Consider the following 21,194-nt stretch of genomic DNA (forward strand, 5'->3'; position numbering starts at 1 on the left):
AAGAATCAATATCATGAAAATGGCCATACTGCCCAAGGTAATTGATAGATTCAATGCCATCCCCATCAAGCTACCAATGCCTTTCTTCACAGAATTGGAAAAAACTACTTTAAAGTTCATATGGAACCAAAAAAGAGCCCGCATTGCCAAGTCAATCCTAAGCCAAAAGAACAAAGCTGGAGGCATCACACTAACTGACTTCAAACTATACTACAAGGCTACAGTAACCAAAACAGCATGGTACTGGTACCAAAACAGAGATGTAGATCAATGGAACAGAACAGAGCCCTCAGAAATAATGCCACATATCTACAACTATCTGATCTTTGACAAACCTGAGAAAAACAAGCAATGGGGAAAGGATTCCCTATTTAATAAATGGTGCTGGGAAAACTGGCTAGCCATATGTAGAAAGCTGAAACTGGATCCCTTCCTTACACCTTATACAAAAATTAATTCAAGATGGATTAAAGACTTAAATGTTAGACCTAAAACCATAAAAACCCTAGAAGAAAACCTAGGCATTACCATTCAGGACACAGGCATGGGCAAGGATTTCATGTCTAAAACACCAAAAGCAATGGCAACAAAAGCCAAAATTGACAAATGGGATCTAATTAAACTAAAGAGCTTCTGCACAGCAAAAGAAACTACCATCAGAGTGAACAGGCAACCTACAAAATGGGAGAAAATTTTCGCAACCTACTCATCTGACAAAGGGCTAATATCCAGAATCTACAATGAACTCAAACAAATTTACAAGAAAACAACAAACAACCTCATCAAAAAGTGGGCAAAGGATATCAACAGACACTTCTCAAAAGAAGCCATTTATGCAGCCAAAAGACACATGAAAAAATGCTCATCATCACTGGCCATCAGAAAAATGGAAATCAAAACCACAATGAGATACCATCTCACACCAGTTAGAATGGCAATCATTAAAAAGTCAGGAAACAACAGGTGCTGGAGAGGATGTGGAGAAATAGGAACACTTTTACACTGTTGGTGGGACTGTAAACTAGTTCAACCATTGTGGAAGTCAGTGTGGCGATTCCTCAGGGATCTAGAACTAGAAATACTATTTGACCCAGCCATCCCATTACTGGGTATATACCCAAAGAACTATAAATCATGCTGCTATAAAGACACATGCACACATATGTTTATTGCGGCACTATTCACAATAGCAAAGACTTGGAACCAACCCAAATGTCCAACAATGATAGACTGGATTAAGAAAATGTGGCACATATACACCATGGAATACTATGCAGCCATAAAAAATGATGAGTTCATGTCCTTTGTAGGGACATGGATGATATTGGAAATCATCATTCTCAGTAAACTATCACAAGGACAAAAAACCAAACACCGCATGTTCTCACTCATAGTTGGGAATTGAACAATGAGAACACACGGACACAGGAAGGGGAACATCACACTCTGGGGACTGTTGTGGTGTGGGGGGATGGGGGAGGGATAGCATTAGGAGATATACCTAATGCTAAATGACGACTTAATGGGTGCAGCACACCAGCATGGCACATGTATACATATGTAACTAACCTGCACATTGTGCACATGTACCCTAAAACTTAAAGTATAATAATAAAAAAAAAAAAGAAAAAAAGAAAAGAGCAAGACTTAAATGTAAGTGTTAAAACTACAGCACTTCTAGAAGAAAACATGGGTAGATCTTAGTGACACTGGGTTAGGCTAAAGTTTTTTTAATAGGACACAAAAAACACAAACTATAAAATAAAAAAATTGGTAAATTAGACTTCACTGAAATTAGAAACTTGACTTCTTCAACACACACTGCTGAGAAAAGGAAAAGGCAAGGCACAGACTGGGAGTAAATATCTGCAAAACATATATTCAACAATGGACTTGTATCCAGAATATAGAACTCTTATAACTCAGTTTAAAAAACCAAATCAAAACAAACCAACAACAAAAAAACCCAGTTAAAAAGTAGGGAAAATATTTGTACAGACAGTTCACCAAAGATATATGGCTGGTAAACAAACACAATGAGAAAATGCAAATTAAAACCACAGTGAAGTACTGCTGTACATGTGCTAGAATGGCTAAAATGGGTAAGACTGACAATATGGCAAGGGTTGTCAAGGGATTGGAACTCTCCTAATTTGCTGGGGAGGATCCAAAATTGTTCAGTCACTTTGGAAAACAGTTGGGCATTGGCCAGGTGCAGTGGTTCATGCTTTTAATCCCAGCACTTTGGGAGGCTGAGGCAGGGGAACTGCTAGAGTCCAGGAGTTGGAGACCAGCCTGGGTAACATGGAGAAACCCCATCTCTACTTTAAAAAATAAAAAAAAAAAAAATAGTTTGGCAGCTTCTAGACAAATTAAACATACACTTATCCTATGACCTAATAATTTCACTCTTTGGCACTTAAGAAAAATGAAAACATATATTCACACAAAGAGTTATAGGCAAATGTTCATAGCACCTTTATTCACATAAGCCAAAACCCAAAAACAATCCAAATGTTCATCAAGTGGAGAATGAATAAACAAACATGTTCATACAACAGAATACTACTCAACAATAAGAAGAAATAATATAAAGAAGAAACACAGATGAACCTCAATAGCATTATGCTAAATAAAAGAAGACAGACAGGAAAGACTGTAATGTAAGACTCCAATTACATACACTTCTAGAAAAGGCAAAATTCTAGTGATAGAAAGCATATCAGTCTAGTCAGGGGCCGGGAGGTTGGGGGAAGAAACTGACTGCAATGGGGCATGAGGATTCTCTAGGGGGACAGAAATGTTGTGTATCATGATTATGGTGGTGGCTATGTGATTACACACTTGTCAAACATCACAGAATTCTACACTTAAAATTGGTAAGCTTTATTATATATAAATTATATCTTGGTAAAGCTAGCCAAATAAAGGGAAAAATAAAAGTATAATGAGATACCATTTCACAACCATCAGTCTGGAAAAATTTTAGAGTCCAAAAGTACTAAGAGCTGACAAGGAACTGGAGCTACAGGTAGTTTACTCTTACATATTACTACTAGGAGCAAAGACTGCTAAATCATTTTGGAGTGCTAAGGATGTACACAACTTATGACTGGCAATTTTACTTCTAGTTATATAGAAAAGTCCTTACACTTGTGCCTTAGGAAACACATACAAGATTGCTTCCAGCAGCTATGTTTTTTCAAAAGCAAAGAAAATGAAAACAACCTAAATGTTCATTAAGAGAAGATGGAATAAGTAAACTGTGGTGAGTCATACAGGAATCAACTGTGTATCAGAAACATAATGCTGATAGAGTAAAGTTGTAGCAGGATATATACAGTATGTTTCCATTTGCTTAAAAGTGAAAAATGTTATTTGTTTGTGGCTGCATACATATGTGGAGAAGTATAAAGACATGCATGGATGCTAATAAACACTGAATTCAGGATTGTGATTATTATCTCTAGCGGGCAGAGAGGAAGATAGATAAAGTAGGGGGAGGGCTTAAACTGTTTTGGCTGTTTCATTTCTTAAATTGGGTGATAAGTACATGAATATACATATTTCATATAAAATCACTTTTTTCAAAACAAAAAGGACTCAATTACCTTGCTGAAGGTGACATTGTATCCTCTTGCAAGAAATGGCAGAAATAACACTTTAGTATAATATTATTTTAGAAGTTGCCTCACTTAAGGCAATCATGAAAAATAATTATGTGAAAGAAATGTTTCAGCTGTAATATTTTTAAACGTCTGAATATTTTACCTAATTGCTTCTTTTGAACTGGTAATTTATTCTAAGTAGCAATTTGGGAGACATAATAATCTCATTGTAAGTTTTTCTCTGTACATTACAGACAAGTACTTATAAATAAACAAATAGTTCTAACTTAAGTGGTTTCAGGGCTTCTGAGATACCAATGACATCATGGAGGAAATGAAATTATCTGTACTCTTTAAGAGCTCCTGGTATTCAATTATCCCTGTTGAGATACCCTAGAGGAGATACAGTTCTAGAAGCCAGCATAAGTTTATAGTTCTGAAATATAAATTCTCCAATCTTCATGACTCATAAACCAAAAAGCATAAAACACTCACTAACAGAGTAACAAACTGAGAAATCTACTTGGATTTCCAGGCTGTTTCTTTTACTTGATAAAAAGACACAAAATACAAACATGAAAAAACAATACTTTAGTTCACTGAGGCCTACATTATGCCACTTTGAGGTTGCTTTTTAACATTTAACTTACTTTCTTTAACTTATCTCCTATACTGACACTAAAACATATACACATAAATACTTACTGGCAATTTTCAAAGATGTTACAGAATCTTTCTATTTTCAGTCACACTTCAGGTAAATAGCTACCCACCAATGAGCATTTTTAAGGAACTAAGATATACTTATTTAACTTTCTGTTTTTGAAAAGAGTATGTATTTTATCAACTCAATGTACAAAGTCAGAAAAACCATCAACAGCTCAAAGCATTCTAAACCAAAGAGCAAATTCAATAGAATCAAGGATTAAATTTTTAAGAACATAGTTGAATCTAAAGAACTTCACCCATATTTACTTCCGAATTGTGTAAGAATCTGTAGAAAGGTTTTAGCCAGTCTGCTTCATTTTAGTTATGTCAAATGACATATAATGAGTTTGTTATGAGCTTCCTCATTTATTAGTCAATAAGCTGTACTTTTTATGAAAATCCCAAAATGAGAATTTTTACAAGTTTAAAATGTTTTTAGAAAATTAAACAATGAAACCTCAGAAAAAAAATACGGAGTTAGTGATGCTACTACTTATATAAAGCATAAATAGCAACTCAAGATTTTATTAATTTTTTTTAAACTTTGGATCACTTAAATCAAAAGCAACTCAAGATTTTGAACTGACTGTACAGAGAATGTTTCCACTCTATGATGTTAACCATGAAATACAGAATTTGCAAAAATAAAGTTTCCTGATAAAATTAAGTGTAATCTGTCCTAAAACACTCAAACACTCAAATGATGGAGGTATATAATGCCTTAGGTGGTCTTAAATCCAAACATACCAATTTTTCTCTTTCACTGATAAACATTTTATATATATATGTAAAAGTTTTTGAGCACATGTTTGAATGCTCCAGGACAGATATTTGGACATTGAATTACTGGGCAGAAGGATATAAGCAATTTAAAATTTTAATAAATGTTTTAAAATTGGTCTCCAAGATAGACTACCATAGTGTATGAGAGAACTATTCTCCTATGTTCTAGCCAACACTTGATACAACCAGATTAAACATGTTGTACCAAATAGAAGGAAGCTTTAATTTGCATTTACATGATTACTAGGGAAGTTGAATACATCTTTTTGCATATTCATTGACCATTTTTATTTCTACTATGAGAATTGCTGCTCATATCCTTTGCCTGTTTTTCTACTAAGTCTTTTTCTTATTGACTTATAAGGGTTCCTCATTTCTGAGTATTCATCTTTAGCCTGTTATATAAGACCCAACTATTTTTCTTAGTTTGTCATTTTTATCTTTAAAGATTTTTTTTTTTTGAGACAGAGTCTTGCTCTGTCACCCAGGCTGGAGTGCAGAGGCCCGATCTCGGCTCACCGCAAGCTCTGCCTCCCAGGTTCACGCCATTCTCCTGCCTCAGCCTCCCGAGTAGCTGGGACTACAGGCGCCCCCACCACGCCCAGCTAATTTTTGTATTTTTTAGTAGAGACGGGGTTTCACTGTGTTAGCCAGGATGGTCTCGATCTCCTGACCTTGTGATCTGCCCGCCTCAACCTCCCAAAGTGCTGGGATTACAGGCGTGAGCCACCGTGCCCGGCCTTATCTTTTAGTTTTATCCATGATGTCTTAACATGAATGTTTATTTTTCATGAAGAGCATTAATATTTTGATTCCAAGAAAGTACCAGATTTATAAAAGCTATTTTATCAAGTCTAAGAAAACTAAATATTATCCCATCTCAGATAAAACACTAAGGTCTACAAATGTGAACATATGGGAACACAGAAGAGTTAATGACAAAATATTCTGAATTTAGCTCCTATCGCCCCAACGGGTTACAGAAATAATAATCTATGGGCAATTATAGCACCGTCAATTGTACAAAATTTCATGTTGAAGTCCATCTCACTCACCTACAGATTTGTCTGCCATGCCCACATCTCTAGACGTCCAGCGACAAAATCCACATGCCAGGTAATAGGCTTTCTTCATGGTGGTCTTGGCTGGGTCATCTGGAAGCTGTGTGGAGATGCTCGTGGCCCGAGTAGAGAGGGTGTGCATGCAGCCAGGACAGTCAAAACAATTGGCACATCTGTGACATGACAAACACAACCATTCATTCAACAAATATTTATCAAGCACCTACTATGTGCCAGACATTGTTCCAGGAGTTAGGAATTCAAGAGAGAACAAATATAAGGACAAGTGTCTCTCAAGAAAAAACAGTAACATTCTGCAGGCCTCTTACCAACTTTGCTTTAACAGTTCAAGAGTACTATATGTTCATTAGTTTAAAAAATATGCAGTTATCGCCAAAGTAAGAATTAGAGCCCAACCCAATCCTACTCCACAGAGAGAACCATTGTTAACAGATGGAGTTTATGATTCCAGACTCTTTTTATGCTTATATTGATCACAAAGATTTCTGAGGAAGAGAAATGTCACAGCTTACGCCTTTAGAGAGGACAGACCAATTGTGCCATAGAAAACTTAGAGTCAACAATACAAGAAGCTGTGAAACTGGATTTGGAAAATAACCGACTGCTGTGCCAGAGAGCTTCAACAGAAAGCAAACAATGCTATCAAACTGGAATGGTTCAGAAGCAGCATATTTTCAGGGCTTTCTGTTCTCTCCTTACATGCTACTTTTCCTAGTGCTCAGCCAACATTTCTCCTTTAGGAGGTCCCTATGTCTTCTTGCTTTTAACTCTCCCACCAGCACAGATTATCAAGATTTCACCTGCAGTCCTGTACCTGCTTGAAGTTCTGTTCTATAATATAACTTGCATTATCTGTTATAGTCTGCCATCTGGATACTATCAAAAGAAGATAATAATAGTACTCACCTTACAAGGAAGCTTTGAGGATTAAATGATAAAAATTAATTTGTGGAAAGTATACAAAACAGTATCTGGTTATCAGGGGTTACTTCTCAGGGCAGGAAAGACAAATAATAGTGGTTCACATCCATCAAGGTATGGGGGTATGACTAACAGCAAAAGGACTTTCACTTCAAGCTAAAAACTAAACACCATCCAGTAGCAATGAGCAAGCCTAGCAGCCATATCTTGGTTTCTAAGACTATTCTCCAATAAAGTGAACCAAGGCTCCTTGGAGAAACAACTGTAAGACTGAGACAGAAAATATACAAGATGAGGCTGGGCACAGCAGCTCACGCTTGTAATCCCAGCACTTTGGGCCAAGGCAGGTGAAGTGCTTGAGCCAGGAGTTCAAGACCAGCCTGGGCAACATGGCAAAAGCCTATCTCTCCAAAAAAATACAAAAATTATCCAGGTGTGGTAGCATGTGCCTAGTCTCAGCTACTCAGGAGGCTGAGGTGGAAGGACTGCTTGAGCCTGGGAGGTTGAGGTTGCAGTGAGCCAAGATTGCACCACTGCACTTCAACCTAGGCGCCAAAGTGAGACCCTGTCTCAAAAAAAAAAAACACACAAAACATACACACAAGATGAGTCTGGAGTATCTTGTAGTACTGGTAAGAAAATGATCAAAGTAATGAACAGAGAACTCTCTCCTGCTCCTAATGATGGGGGTATGTCAAAGGGATCTAGGAGTCAACTGAAAGAGCTCCCAATGGCCAAAGCTGAAATAATTTGAGCAAAATAAATAAAGTAGTATTGGATTACAAGCCAAAATATAAAATAAATATTCATAATCCCACTGTCCTATAAGTAAGTGATTTAAAAAACAAATAAACAAGAGGAGAAGAGACAGATCTTCCATGCAAAAGAATTCCAAATCCAAATAATTTATGCAGATAGTCCTCAAGGACAGGGGAGCATAATTCTCTAGTCTTTATGGGCTGTGACAGTAATTTTCCTTCCAAAAAGTAGAGTACAAAAAAAGAAGGAAAAGCAGTAACTTTACAGTGGAGAAACCTGACAAACACTAGCTCAAGCCAGATAATCAAGGTTAACACCAACAGTGACAAGTCATAAGTATTTACCCTTGATATGATGTAATCAAAGATGGCACTTTACCTCTGTGGTTCTCCTCCGCAAAATACATTCCCCTAGTCTGATGAGAAAAAAAATCATGCAAATCCTAATGAAATGACATTCTATAAAATACCTCACCAGTACTCCTCAATACTTTTGAGGTCATCAAAACCAAGGAAATTTTAAGAAACTATCACACCACACCCAACAGGAGTCTAGAGACATAACTATAAATATAATGTGATATCCTGAAAAGAATCCTGCAAAAAAAGGAGACCACGGAAAAACTAAGGAAATCTGAATAAAATGTAGTGTATTGGTTCATTAATTGTAACAAATATACCACACTAATGTAAAATGTTAACAATAGGGGAGACTGGATGTGAGGTAAATGGGAACTCTCCATACTATCTTCACCATAATTCTGAAGTATAAAACTGTTCTAAAGTAGAAAATCTATTTCAAAAATCAAAGGGGATTTCATCTTTGGCAATGGTGATGCTTAAAAATGAAAAAGAGCTGGTTGAAAAAGTTAATTTCATGTGTCTTTTTTTTTTTTTTTTTTTTTTTTGAGACAAAGACTTGCTCTGTTGCCCAGGCTGGAGTGCAGTGGCACAATCTTGGCTCACTACAATGTCTGCCTCCCAGGTTCAAGCAATTCTCCTGCCTCAGCCTCCCAAGTAGCTGGGACTACAGGTGCGTGCCACCACACCTAGCTAATTTTTTGTATTTTTAGTAGAGATGGGGTTTCACCGTGTTAGCCAGGATGGTATCAACCTCTTGACCTCGTGATCCCTGCCTCCGCCTCCCAAAGTGCTGGGATTACAGGCGTGAGCCACCATGCCTGGCCCATGTGTCTTTTTAACTAGCTATTTTAGAGAACAGTCAAGGAAAACAGGAAGAAAAAAAAAATCAGTCCAGGTCTTACCTATTCTTTTTTAGTTTGGCTTCAGCCGATGGCATATTTTCTAAACAACTGGGACAATAATGGGAGTCCACCTAGGAGGAAACAAGAAAGAAAAAAAAACCAGAGGAGAACTCAGTTTAACTAGTGTATGTGTCTTGTCAAATAGTGAATTTTAAAATATGTTATACTGTAGCAGAAGGTAGACTGTTTTCTGCTTAGGGTTTATTCTTCTTCAGTCACCTGTTTTTTTTTCTTCTTCCGGATTTAAAAAATCCTTCTATTTTTCTGATCTTTCCTAGTCCATCATCAGGGTTTTATGTGTTAAAAGTTGTTTATTTAACAATCTACAATTTCCAGTTGAACTCCATAGAATTCTATGATTAATAAAGAGATTAATAAAATAATCCAATTTGTAACATTGTGATAAAATAGCCTCCTGTCTAGGCTAGCTTTATATGACTATAAAACTTGACCATACTTTAAGTTTTGAAGGAAATTTTTTTAAAGATTTCTCATTATTGAAGTAATACAGGTTGACTGAAGGCAAGCATAAATATTTACATAGTCAGCTATGGCCAACCAATTAGAGATTTTTAAACAAATTAATGGGACAGTCTTATTGTACTTAAAAAACTGGAGTCTAAAATTTAAGTTCATTTTATTTTTAAAAGTCTGAATAATTATTTTCTTTAATGTAGGTCCTATTTGACAATTATAGAACTCTAGTCACCTGCAAATGAAAAGACAATCACTGGAACATAAATACTATGATAGAAACTGGCTTTTTTCATCATCTGCTATAAACAGGTCAATTTGAAAAGATTAATAAAGTTGTTGCTCAAATAATCTCCAGGAACATAAAATACAATATTGCTAACTAACCTCCGCACTGACTCATCAAAAAAGGCAAAATACAAGTCATTCCTTTTTGCCCCCTTTCCAAATTCTGCTTGTCCGTTCCTGTGCAGCTCCAGACCCAGATTCTCCATTAGAACTTCACTGCCTGCCCCAGCCCTCAGAGCTTCATCTTTCCCTAAACTCTAATGGCCTCCATATCACAGGTACACATCAGGCTGTAAAAGATGCTGTCACACACTGGATGTCCTAATTGAAGAGAGTCTTAGAGACAGATCATGGAGACTGAGCACTCTATTCACCACAGGAGAATATGATCCAATAAATTCTGGAGGTGGAGCTGGAATAGGGAATCATCAAGGAGATACACATAAGGAAAGTGCTAATGGAGATGAGAAGAAAAATCGATGCCATATTTTTAATATATACGATTTTTCTTGTATTATTTAATTGCTTTTCTTGACTATTCCTATTATGAAAAGTATCTTCAATAAGTTATTAATAACACATAAAATGGCTTATAGTATGTGTTTTCATATGCATTTATTTTAACAGTCCCGGGATCTTCAGTAAAAAACACTATGAGTTAGGCTGTTTAGATTCAAATCCACCCTCCCACCCCCAAATTACTGGCTGTGTGATTTACAGCAAACACTCTGTATCTGTTTCTTTACCTGTAAAAAAAAAATTTTTAAAAAGGTATCCACTTAAATTGGTTTTAAGATTACATAAAGCACATGACATATAGCAAGTATCGAATAAGCAGCAACTATTACTACTATCAGCTTTTTCTTCACTAGACTATGGCTTATTAAACAGCGCATTTTATGTCTTACTCGCCTTTTAATCCCTAAAGCTTACTGAATAAACAAGATGTGCCAAGCGCTGCAGAAGTTTTGGGGTTTTGTTATTTGGTGACTTTTTACTGGCCGGGGTCTTCTTTTTGAAAAATGCAACTTCGGACGCCCACTTGTGCCAGGGAAGGACAGCATTGTCCTCTAGCTCCATAAATACACTTTCAGCTTCTTACATGACATACTGTATTCTGAGCGCTTTTCACATAACTCACGCCGCCCCAACCTCTTCCCGGCTGCAGGCCTTGGCCTGAGTCAGGAACAGGGCAAGGCAGTCTGACGAGGGCCCAGTTTCTGGACAAAAGAGGAGCAGAACTTTCAGGATGGGAGAACTATAAATGAGAATGCCTGCGCCTCCCTCCATCCTCGCAATAAATCCTGGAAAGGCAGTTTTTCGCCCCTTAAGTGGCCTGAACTAAGCACCCCCAGACCTTTCTCCGTAGTCCACCCAATTACCAAGCCCCATCGGAGACAGACACGGTCCCTAAGTCAAGTTTGTCCAATCAGAGGCCGCTCTAGAACCAGAAGATCCGCTCAGTCCCACCCGAGGCTGCTCCTCCTTTCCAAGTGACAGATTAGAAGCAAATTAAATCGCAGGCAAACCCGAGTGACGGAAGACATAACCAATCAGTAAGGAAGGAAAACAGCTCCAGCCTTCCGGTGGCAGTGACTAGCATGAACGCCGCGCCCCCCCCACCCCACCCCACCCCACCCCACATACTCGCTATAGGGCGACTCCGTTACCTCGTGAGACACACATTCCAGCGACCGCAGTTCGCTACAATAGCGGCAGAAGTAGAGTTGCGAGAGCGGGGCCCGAACCTTCTTTTCTCCCTGGACTAGATAGAGAACCCGGTCCGACTGCAGCAAGGACGCCATCTTGGGGAGAGAGGAGGCGATGACGCTCCCGGCGCATCACGTGACCCGAGAGCCAGCGTCTTCCTCGCTGCCTTCCCTACGTCTTCCTACGTAGACTTTGACGTTAGGTTTCCCACCTCCTCCGGCTCTGCGCCCGTCGAAAACCAGAGCGCGCGTGCGCAGCTGGGATCCCTGTTTTCTCCCCAACTGTGGGCCCGTCCCCCAGCGCTTTTGTGAGCGTCCACTGCCCTTACTGCCATTAGGTCTGGACTCAGTGAGCTCCTTTTATTCTTTTCTTCCAGAATGGAAGCCTGATCTTTTGTCTTATTTACGACGGCCTCCTCTGCCCCACTTAACAGGCGAGCATCCAGGAGACAAATGGAAAGTCTCAAAGGGACAGGGCTCCGTGGGGACTGAAAGACAGGAGTCACACCAGCACTGTCTTCTGAGTCTTGCCAATGGCCTTTGGGAACTTTCACATACATTATCTCATTTGAAACGCAGGTTTTTGAGTACATAGTTAGCATTAGGTCTAAGTCTGTATTGTGGACCTTCAATAAGTATGAAAAGGAGGGAATGAAATCAATGAATGAACAGTGTTGGTAGGCGTCTACGTTTTTCTAATGTGTAAACTAAGGCTCAGGTCTGCCTCTTGGGTGAGCAGCGACTACGTGAGACTGGTATTACATGGATGGGAAAATAATTTATCAACAGTTTTAGGTAAAGAAATGCAGATTTATTAGAGAAGGTATGAAAATACGTTGAAAGGTTGCAATGGGCAGACCAGCCAGAGAGGAGCTGACTTCAAGGAAACAAAGGCTTGCTGGAGATTTTATCCGGTGGTTCTTGGGCTGCAGAGTGCTGTGCAGTACCGAGAACTCCAAGGTTACAGGGAGCTAACTTGCATGTGTCTCGTGATAGCTGAGTGCAGGAAGATTGTGAGTTATTTGCACAGGAGGGCTATGTGTCCTGCACCATGAAGAAAGGCAGACTTAGAGTGCATCTGCTCTTCTTGCTATCCCTTGGTTCCACTAGCCTGACTCCCTTTCTCTAACTGGGACTCCCCAGTATGTAAAATGACCACCTAGAACTGCCTAGCAGAAACTGGAGCCTCTGTTGCCTGCCACCAGGTCTACATTTTTATAATTGTAGTAGTGTTGTATTATTACCTGTCTGACATTAGAGTTGGTGATTGAGAAGAAAGGGAACTGAATACTATTAGCAAACATTTATTGAGCACTTATTAAGTGCAGCACACTGTGTCAAAACTTTACATACATTGTCTAATTTAATTCTTACAACAGCTCCAAAAAGCATGTGGCTATCATTATTTCTATTTTACAGAGCAGGAAACTGAGGCACAGGGAAGTGCAGTGACTCCTCTATAAGGTTTCATAGATGGAGGTAGAACCCTTTTCTCTCTGACTCTAGTGCTTGCAGGTATAACCCCTATGTATACTCCCTCCAGCATATTTTCTAATATGGTGATGTTAATAATACCTTACATTTATATAGACCTTTTCAGCTTATACAGTGCTAATCTCACAATTTATGTCACGCTTTACCAATTCAGCCTAAAAGTCATTACTTGTTCACCAAGCAATAACCTGGCACTAATTTAGTTTCATAGGTGACATCTGCTCCTAGGAGAGAATATATTACTAGCCAACTCATTTGCAGTTATTTCTTTAGGTTAATGAATTCGTTGGTTTTCTGGTTTATAAACTAGTCTCTACTGAGTTTAAATTCCCTTTTCTGGACTATGCTGTTAAAATGAAGTCCCAGAGCCTGCAGGTACAGAAAGGCTGGAGACTTGAGCTGAATCCACATAAAACAGACACTTTTTAGAGCACTGATTTTAAATAATTAAGTGGCCAATTATCTTGTCCCTGCTGCATGCCAGGTACTGGGGAGGGAACTAGCGATAAATGAGATACTTTCCATCCTCAAAGGCTCAGGGTTCTAGCAGGATCGAGTCCTAGTTATGCACAATGGTGACCAGCTTGATAATGTAGCCTTGTGTTGCTTTTTCACTCTACCCAGCCCTGGACTCACCCTCATTCACTTCTCAATTCTGGCTTCCTGCCTGCAGAATCTCATTTTGAGCTCTGCTTTCTAGGGGGAACTCAGGCTAATACAGAGACCCTAAAGTTGAACTGGCAGATCAAAGGATATCCACATTTAATAAATACTGGCAATAAGCCCTTGTGAAATTCTCGGCCAATTTACACTCTCACTATAAGTGTAGGAGCTATCCATTTCCCACTGTTTTGCCCACCTGGCATATTATCAAATTTGAGTGGATACTTTTGGCACTTTCTAGCTATGTGATCTTGAAAAAGACATTTACACCTCAGAGTCTTGTTTCAAGACACATAGAATGAGAAGAATAATCCCTGCCTTGGTGAAAATAAAAAATCATCCAGGCTGTGAAAGCATTTAGTAAGGTATGAAGTACTAAGCACATGGAAGAAATGCTCCCTAAATATCCCAAGTATGAAAAACCCAAAGTGGTTTTCATTTTTATAAAGAGTCCTTCAGAGTAAATCCACAATAATAATGGAAAAAACTGGAAGTTAGTCAGACTTTGGTCAAATGAGGTCTTGTGAAGGGGACCGAATCTGGGCTCTGACCTCAAAGACTTAGGGTTTTCTACAGCTTAGGAATCTGGGGAACTGCTCTCACCAATGCTGGCCACCTGCCCTGGCTGCCTTCCCCACTTTTGCTTTCCTACTTGAAAACTATATTAATTACAGGGTTTCCTGTGTTGAATCTATTTACAGGCTAATCTAAAAGTCATAGTAAGTAAATAGAGGAGGAAGAAAAAAGAAGTCCCTGTTTCATCAATATCCATGCTAGCCCCTGTGGGGGCCCTTACTGCCCAGGAAATGTGGTGGTGGCAGGGCTAAAGCTAATTTCCCAAGTGTAAACATGGCAAAAGACTGCTGGCCTGCCTTTATTCTGGGAAATCTTTTGAATTGTTTTTGCTTTTGAATTGAACTGAACTTTGAATTTTTTTTTTTTTTTTTTTTTTTTTTTTTTTTTTTTGAGACGGAGTCTCACTCTATCGCCCAGGCTGGAGTGCAGTGGCACGATCTCAGCTCACTGCAAGCTCCGCCTCCTGGGTTCATGCCATTCTCCTGCCTCAGCCTCCCAAGTAGCTGGGACTACAGGTGCCCGCCACCACGGCCGGCTAATTTTTTTGTATTTTTAGTAGAGATGGGTTTTCACCGTGTTAGCCAAGATGGTCTGGATCTCCTGACCTCATGATCTGCCCTCCTCAGCCCCCCAAAGTGCTGGGATTATAGGCATGAGCCACCACGCCTGGCCCACTAAAACCACTTTTTATGAGAAGTGCACAGATGGGCCTACAGAAGATTCAGAAGCCTGACTAAAATTTGGCCAAACAAAGACTGTTTCTCACCCTCCCTCTTGCACAATTCACCACCCAACCCCGAGGCTTGCTTCTAGGAGAGCACCAGTGTATTGCTCACTGAATTGAGCAAAGTGGAATTAAAGACTGAATTCCTGCCTAACTCAGTGCCTGGCACAGAGCAAGCCCTCGGTTAGTATTTGTCGAGTGGATGAACACTATTTTAAACCATCTGGAACTTGCTGCCATATGGAAGCTGGCAACTAAAAAAAATTTTTTTTTTCTTTTTCACCTTTAAGCAGTTGCTCCTTTTGGAAGGCAGAACAAGAAATAGGGGGAGAGGGGAGGATTGCAATTCTGGATTGTGTGGTCAGGGTAACCCTCCTGAAAAGGTAAGGTTTGAGCAAAGATTTGAAGGAGGTAGAGCGAGAGCCCAGTGGATATCTGGGGAAAGAGCCTTCCAGAAGGAGCTAAACAAGGTCTCTAAGGCGTATGTGAGGAGCAGCAAGACCTGTGTCATTGTTAGGGAGTGAGCACGGGGGACGGGTTTGTCATTGTTAGGGAGTGAGCACGGGGGAGGGGTTTGGGGGATGATGTCCCAGAGTTAATGGGGGCTGGGGGTGCACTCATGTAGGATCTCAAAGGGCATTTAAAGGATGTTGAATTTTTCTCTGAAGGGAATGTGGAACCATTGCAGGATTTCAAGCAGAGCAGTGACGTGATCTAACCCACATTTTACAAGGGTCATTCCTGACATCGTTTTGGAAATGGACTGTAGAGAGACAAGGATAGAATCAGGGCTCAGTTAGCAAATTCCAATGGTGATCCAAGCAAAAGAAGATAGTGCCATAGAGCACGGATTCTGGCTGTATTTTGAAGATAGAGCCTATGGGATTTCCTCATGCCCATAGACTGCCATGTGGGAGGGGATGGCTTGAAGTTAGGCAACAGGGAGGCCCTGGTTGGGCCAGGGGACAGTTTGTTTCTCAGTTTGACCAAATTCAGCCACTGGGGGTTTATTTCCTCAGAAATTACCAAGACTATTTCTTCTCCCTGAGGTCAAAATAAAAACATCCAGGAAAGGACTAGACACTTTTATATTTAAGAAAAAGAAATGAAGCTAACTTGTTCAGTCTCTTATTTTGTTCCAACTCACAAAGCATGGTGATGACAACACAGGAAGGCATATTTCACAAGAGGCCAGAAAAAGAGCCAGTCACTCAGTTGCTAAACACATTAATCAGATCTTCAGTGCTCCGGCTCAGGCTGAGGTGACGCTGGTGTGGGAGAGCCCAGCCCGTTTGGAATGGGGCCAAGGACTCTCCACAGTAGCTTCTCCCCTTGCTGTGAAGGTAAAATGCGTTAATACAAGTAAAGTGGGTAGAGGGCAGCACGCTGTCAGTAATATCAGTGGTATGTAAGTATTGGTTATTAGGCCACGGAGTATGGCCCAATCCCCTCATTAACAAGTGAGAAAACAGGTTCAGAGAGAGGAATTCATTTGTCTAAAGTTACACTGGCTCTCCAGCTTTACTTCTGAGCAGCACTAAGTTGGCTTCTTAAAAAAATTGTTTTGGACAATTGGGATTTCCAGTGTTGCCCCTCTTACAATTTATTCCTGGAAAGTTCTTTTAGACTTTCAGCTGTCTCATCTGAGAGCCTTCCTGTCCTCACAGGGAAGTTTAATGGGAAATTTTGTTACTCTTGAGCACTGGTGGGAGTGAGCCTCCAAGCTGGCCATCAGTGGCCACTGCCTTCTGGTGTTTCTACCCTTGTGTACCAGGGTTGGTCTGTGTGACCAACAGCATATGACAGAAGTGATGGGATGACACTTCCGAGACTAGATTATAAAAGACTGTGTCTTCTGTATTGGGCCCTCTCTTGCTGGAGCTCTCTCTGTCTGAAACACCACACACACACACACACACACACCCTTTCTCTTGTATCATTTGTTTGGGAGAAGCAGGCTGCCATTTTGTGAGCAACCCCATAGCAAGGCCTGTGTGGCAGGAAACTGAAGCCTCTGGCCCACAGCTGTTGAGGACTAAGGCCTGCCAGCAACCAGCGAGTGAGCTCAGAGGTGGATTCTCCAGCTTCACTTGAGTATAGAGATCATTACAGACCCAGATGACAGCCTGACTGCAAACTTGTGAGAGACCCTGAGCTAGAACCACCCAGGTTAGCAACTCCTGGACTCTGACCCTCAGAAACTGTAAGATAATAAATGTTTATTTTAAGCTGCTAAGTTTGGGGATACTTTGTTCTTTCCTTACCACCACCATAACAGTTAACCTCTGCCACACTGCATACTTCTCTTTCCATCTCTGCCCCCTCCACTGTCCTAGTCATGGCCTCATGCCCTCCCCACATGTCCCCATAACCAACTGTCTTCTCTGAGGTCAAACCCAGAAGTTATCAAACCAGCTGAATCAGTCACAGTACCAACAGGAAACAGATGGCGGGCTAAAATTGATAATTTGAAGAAAGTTTAATATAGGAACTATTTGTGGAATTGTGGGTGGGGTGGAGAGCAACGAAAAGGAAGGAACACTGCAGTTCACAGGGTTAGTAAAGGTGGGTGCTGTTTATGGCCTGAGGCCTGAAGACGCAAGGGTGGGAGCAGTTACTGTACTCTGGAGACAGACAGAGCTGTGTGAAGAGGGTCCCCTCACAGGAATTGGGCCACAGAGCCAGCCTTGCAGCCCCTGGGGTGAGGGTGGGGGTAGAATGCAAAACACCTCAGCTCCTGCTGGTGCTTCCCTCTTAGATGAGCCCACCAGAAAACTAGACATCAAGGAAATCTATCTTAGTTTCCCTCAGAAGCAGATTGTGGGATAAGGGTTTAAGTGCAAGTCATTTATTTGAGAGGTTCAAAGGTTCAGGGTATACCAGTAGGGAACTGAGGAAGTGAAATAAAGAAGAGAAGACAGCTGGTATGATTGTGTTATTAAGCCAGCTATCATAGTGGGTGACTGGAGCCTAGTCCCACAGAGAAACTCTGGAAACAATGTAAACACACCTCTCAGAATTATTTCACTGAAGGGTGAGGGAGTTGGGATATTTATACTCCTAAAGTCTTTGGTTGAGGGCTGCTCCTGGAGAAAAGGGTTAATTCCTGGATACTTTTGGACTGACAGACCAACCTTCTGTGTTTCTGGGAAAAGCCCTCAGACACAAAGATACAGATACTGGCAATTGGAAGTCTGTGAAACACCGAGGTGGAGAAGGCCTAAGAGATTTGCGCGGGGATTGGCAGTGTCTGCTACCAGGCCCACTGATGGGATACATTCAGATGAACCTCCCATTCACAAGGCAGGATGGAGAACTGTGCAGAGGGTGAATCTGGAAGCAAAAATGAAACTTAAGTGCATGCTTAAAGTTAATAAGTAAAACTTATTAATACTCTCTTAAATATAAATGCACTGTATAGGTTTCAAAACAGTATTTTTTCCCTTTTATTCTCACAGTTACTCTACCCTCTCTTGTAACCATGTAGCTAATTGTCTGATTCTGCTTGTGCATTGTGCAGTGTGCATTGCAATTCTGATTGTGCCTGTGCATCTCACTGTGCCTTACTAGGTCAGTAATTACTCCATTTCAATGAGCAGAAAAAGAGTCACAGAGAGGACCTAACTCAATAAGAGTCATTCAGATGCAAGACATTTAGCATCAGTTCTTTTACTTCCTGTTGGGTAATCTTAGAAAAGTTAACATATCCTCTTTGGGCTTCTGTTTTCTGATGTGTAAAATAGGGGTTAATAACATTTTCACCCTAGAATTGTTTTAAGGACTAAGTAATATAATGCATATAACATCTTTGCTATACAATAAATGCTAAATAAGTGTTTCGTTCAAGTAAATATTCTTTTTTGAAAAATATAGGCAAATGCATATAAATATTTGAGACCAAAGTTTACTTCAAAAATTTGACTGCACAGAGATATCTTCTGGTAATAGACACTCTATTATCTCTAGCTACATGACTGTGTAATAATTGAACACTTTGGAATTAAGCCATGAGAATTGATTCAAATAATTATAACCACACTAATGAGACCATATGACTATCACTCCACTTCAAAGCTATAAAACAGAACGCTTCCATTTCCTCTTCTTTCTCCCTGTCTGCTTAGCACTTTGTTTTATCTCAAATTCCACATGTTCGAGAAATTTCATCATTTCACCATCCTTCCTTATCATTAATTCAATGAAGTCTTTCAGCCATAATACAAAAGTTTTAATTAAAATAAAAATTCCTGTATCTTATGTTCAGGCTAGAAGGTTATTTCTTTTGAGTTAGCAAGTGAGTGGAGCTACCCCCAAAGAGTAAGAAGGCATTTTGCCCAAGGATTAATAGAACAAACAGAACTTTGGGAATTTTTTCAGGAAGAAAGGGGAAGAGAGGGAGACTAGTAATTTCAGGAGTCCTGGTGCTTATTGCCTGACTTTTGGGAAGACCCGAGCTGTTTAGGGGCCTGTAAGTGAGAAACTAATGTCTGAGCCAGGACAGATTCATCAGTGAAACAAAATAGATCACCCTAACACAGGTATGCTTTTAATTAAAAACTGTAGTAATCTTAAGATCCTTGAGCCTTAGCTTTAAAAAAGTTTTGGAGGTGCAAGTGACTACAGAGAACATTTAACTGAACTATCTTCTTTTCACTTCTGGAGCCTGAAGATATAGAAAGAAGAAGGGACTTCCTCAAGGTCACATAGCCAACTAGTGACAGAGCCAGGACTAGAAGTCATGGTTTAGTACTGTTTAGTGCCAGTTTATACCTTTACCTTGTGCCAGTGACACACTCCTTGCCCCCATACCCCAGTCTTCCACCGTCTCAATGAAAACCTTCTGCGATATCTCTCTGCTCCCATACCTCCAGTGTTAGGGAACCCATGACATCCCAAGAAAGCCTGTTCTGTCCAATTTCGGACAGCTCTTTAAAAAAATTCTTTCTTTGGGTGAACTGAGATTTGCTTCTTCTCAGCTGACACTCTCTGATTCTAGGTCGGCTCCCTCTGTCCCAGGCATACTTTAGAGGTTTGCTCAGATTCCCCATTGCCTACATGAGTCCTCCCATCTCTAGACTAAACATCCTATTGTCTTACAATTCTATTCTGCTTTTGGCTGCAGTGATCTATGATTGTGCCACTGCACTCGAGCCTGGGTAACAGAGCAAGACCTTGCCTCTTAAAAAAAAATCAGTGAACTTTGAGCAAAGCAGATTATCCTCCATAATGTCGGTGGACCTCATCCAATCAATTGAAAGCCTTAAGAAAAAGATAGACCTTCTCTAGGAAGGGGGAATTCTGCCAGCAACCTGCTTTCAGACTCAAGATGCAACATCAAGTCTTCCCTAGGTTTCTAGCCTGCTGGGCTACCCTGCAGATTTTGGACTGGCTAGCCTTTACAATCATGTAAGCCACTTTCTTTTTTTTTTTTTTATTGATCATTCTTGGGTGTTTCTCGCAGAGGGGGAACTGGCAGGGTCACAGGACAATAGTGGAGGGAAGGTCAGCAGATAAACAAGTGAACAAAGGTCTCCAGTTTTCCTAGGCAGAGGACCCTGCGGCCCTCCGCAGTGTTTGTGTCCCTGGGTACTTGAGACTAGGGAGTGGTGATGACTCTTAACGAGCATGCTGCCTTCAAGCATCTGTTTAACAAAGCACATCTTGCACCACCCTTAATCCATTCAACCCTGAGTGGACACAGCACATGTTTCAGAGAGCACAGGGTTGGGGACAAGGTCACAGATCAACATGATCCCAAGGCAGAAGAATTTTTCTTAGTACAGAACAAAATGAAAAGTCTCCCATGTCTACCTCTTTCTACACAGACACGGCAACCATCCGATTTCTCAATCTTTTCGCCACCTTTCCCCCTTCTTTCTATTCCACAAAGCCGCCATTGTCATCATGGCCCGTTCTCAATGAGCTGTTGGGTACACCTCCCAGACGGGGTGGTGGCCGGGCAGAGGCGCCCCTCACCTCCCGGACGAGGCGGCTGGCCGGGCGGGGGGCTGACCCCCCCACCTCCCTCCCGGACGGGGCGGCTGGCCAGGCGGGGGGGCTGACCCCCCCACCTCCCTCCCGGCCGAGGCGGCTGGCTGGGCAGAGGGGCTCCTCACTTCCCAGTAGGGGCGGCCGGGCAGA

General features: G+C 40.7%; 1 protein-coding gene across 3 annotated transcripts in view; it reads right to left on the reverse strand.

Annotated features, from left to right (window-relative positions):
• Positions 1 to 15,238, reverse strand: part of DCTN4 (dynactin subunit 4) — a 53,500-nt gene extending 38,262 nt beyond the window's left edge. For 2 of the 3 annotated variants that reach the window (XM_003829009.6, XM_003829010.5), the window contains exons 1-3: positions 11,558 to 15,238; positions 9,126 to 9,196; positions 6,155 to 6,333 (exon numbers count right to left, since the gene is read on the reverse strand). In XM_003829009.6, the coding sequence (XP_003829057.1) occupies positions 6,155 to 6,333; positions 9,126 to 9,196; positions 11,558 to 11,692 (385 nt within the window). In that variant the 5' untranslated portion in view covers positions 11,693 to 15,238. Of the gene's footprint in view, positions 1 to 6,154; positions 6,334 to 9,125; positions 9,197 to 11,534 lie in introns of all 3 variants that reach the window. The other variant, XM_034960807.3, reaches the window with a different exon arrangement.
• Positions 15,239 to 21,194: the final 5,956 nt, after the last annotated feature.

This window comes from Pan paniscus, chromosome 4 (assembly GCF_029289425.2).
Source record: "Pan paniscus chromosome 4, NHGRI_mPanPan1-v2.0_pri, whole genome shotgun sequence".
NCBI classification, from domain to species: Eukaryota; Metazoa; Chordata; class Mammalia; order Primates; family Hominidae; genus Pan; species Pan paniscus.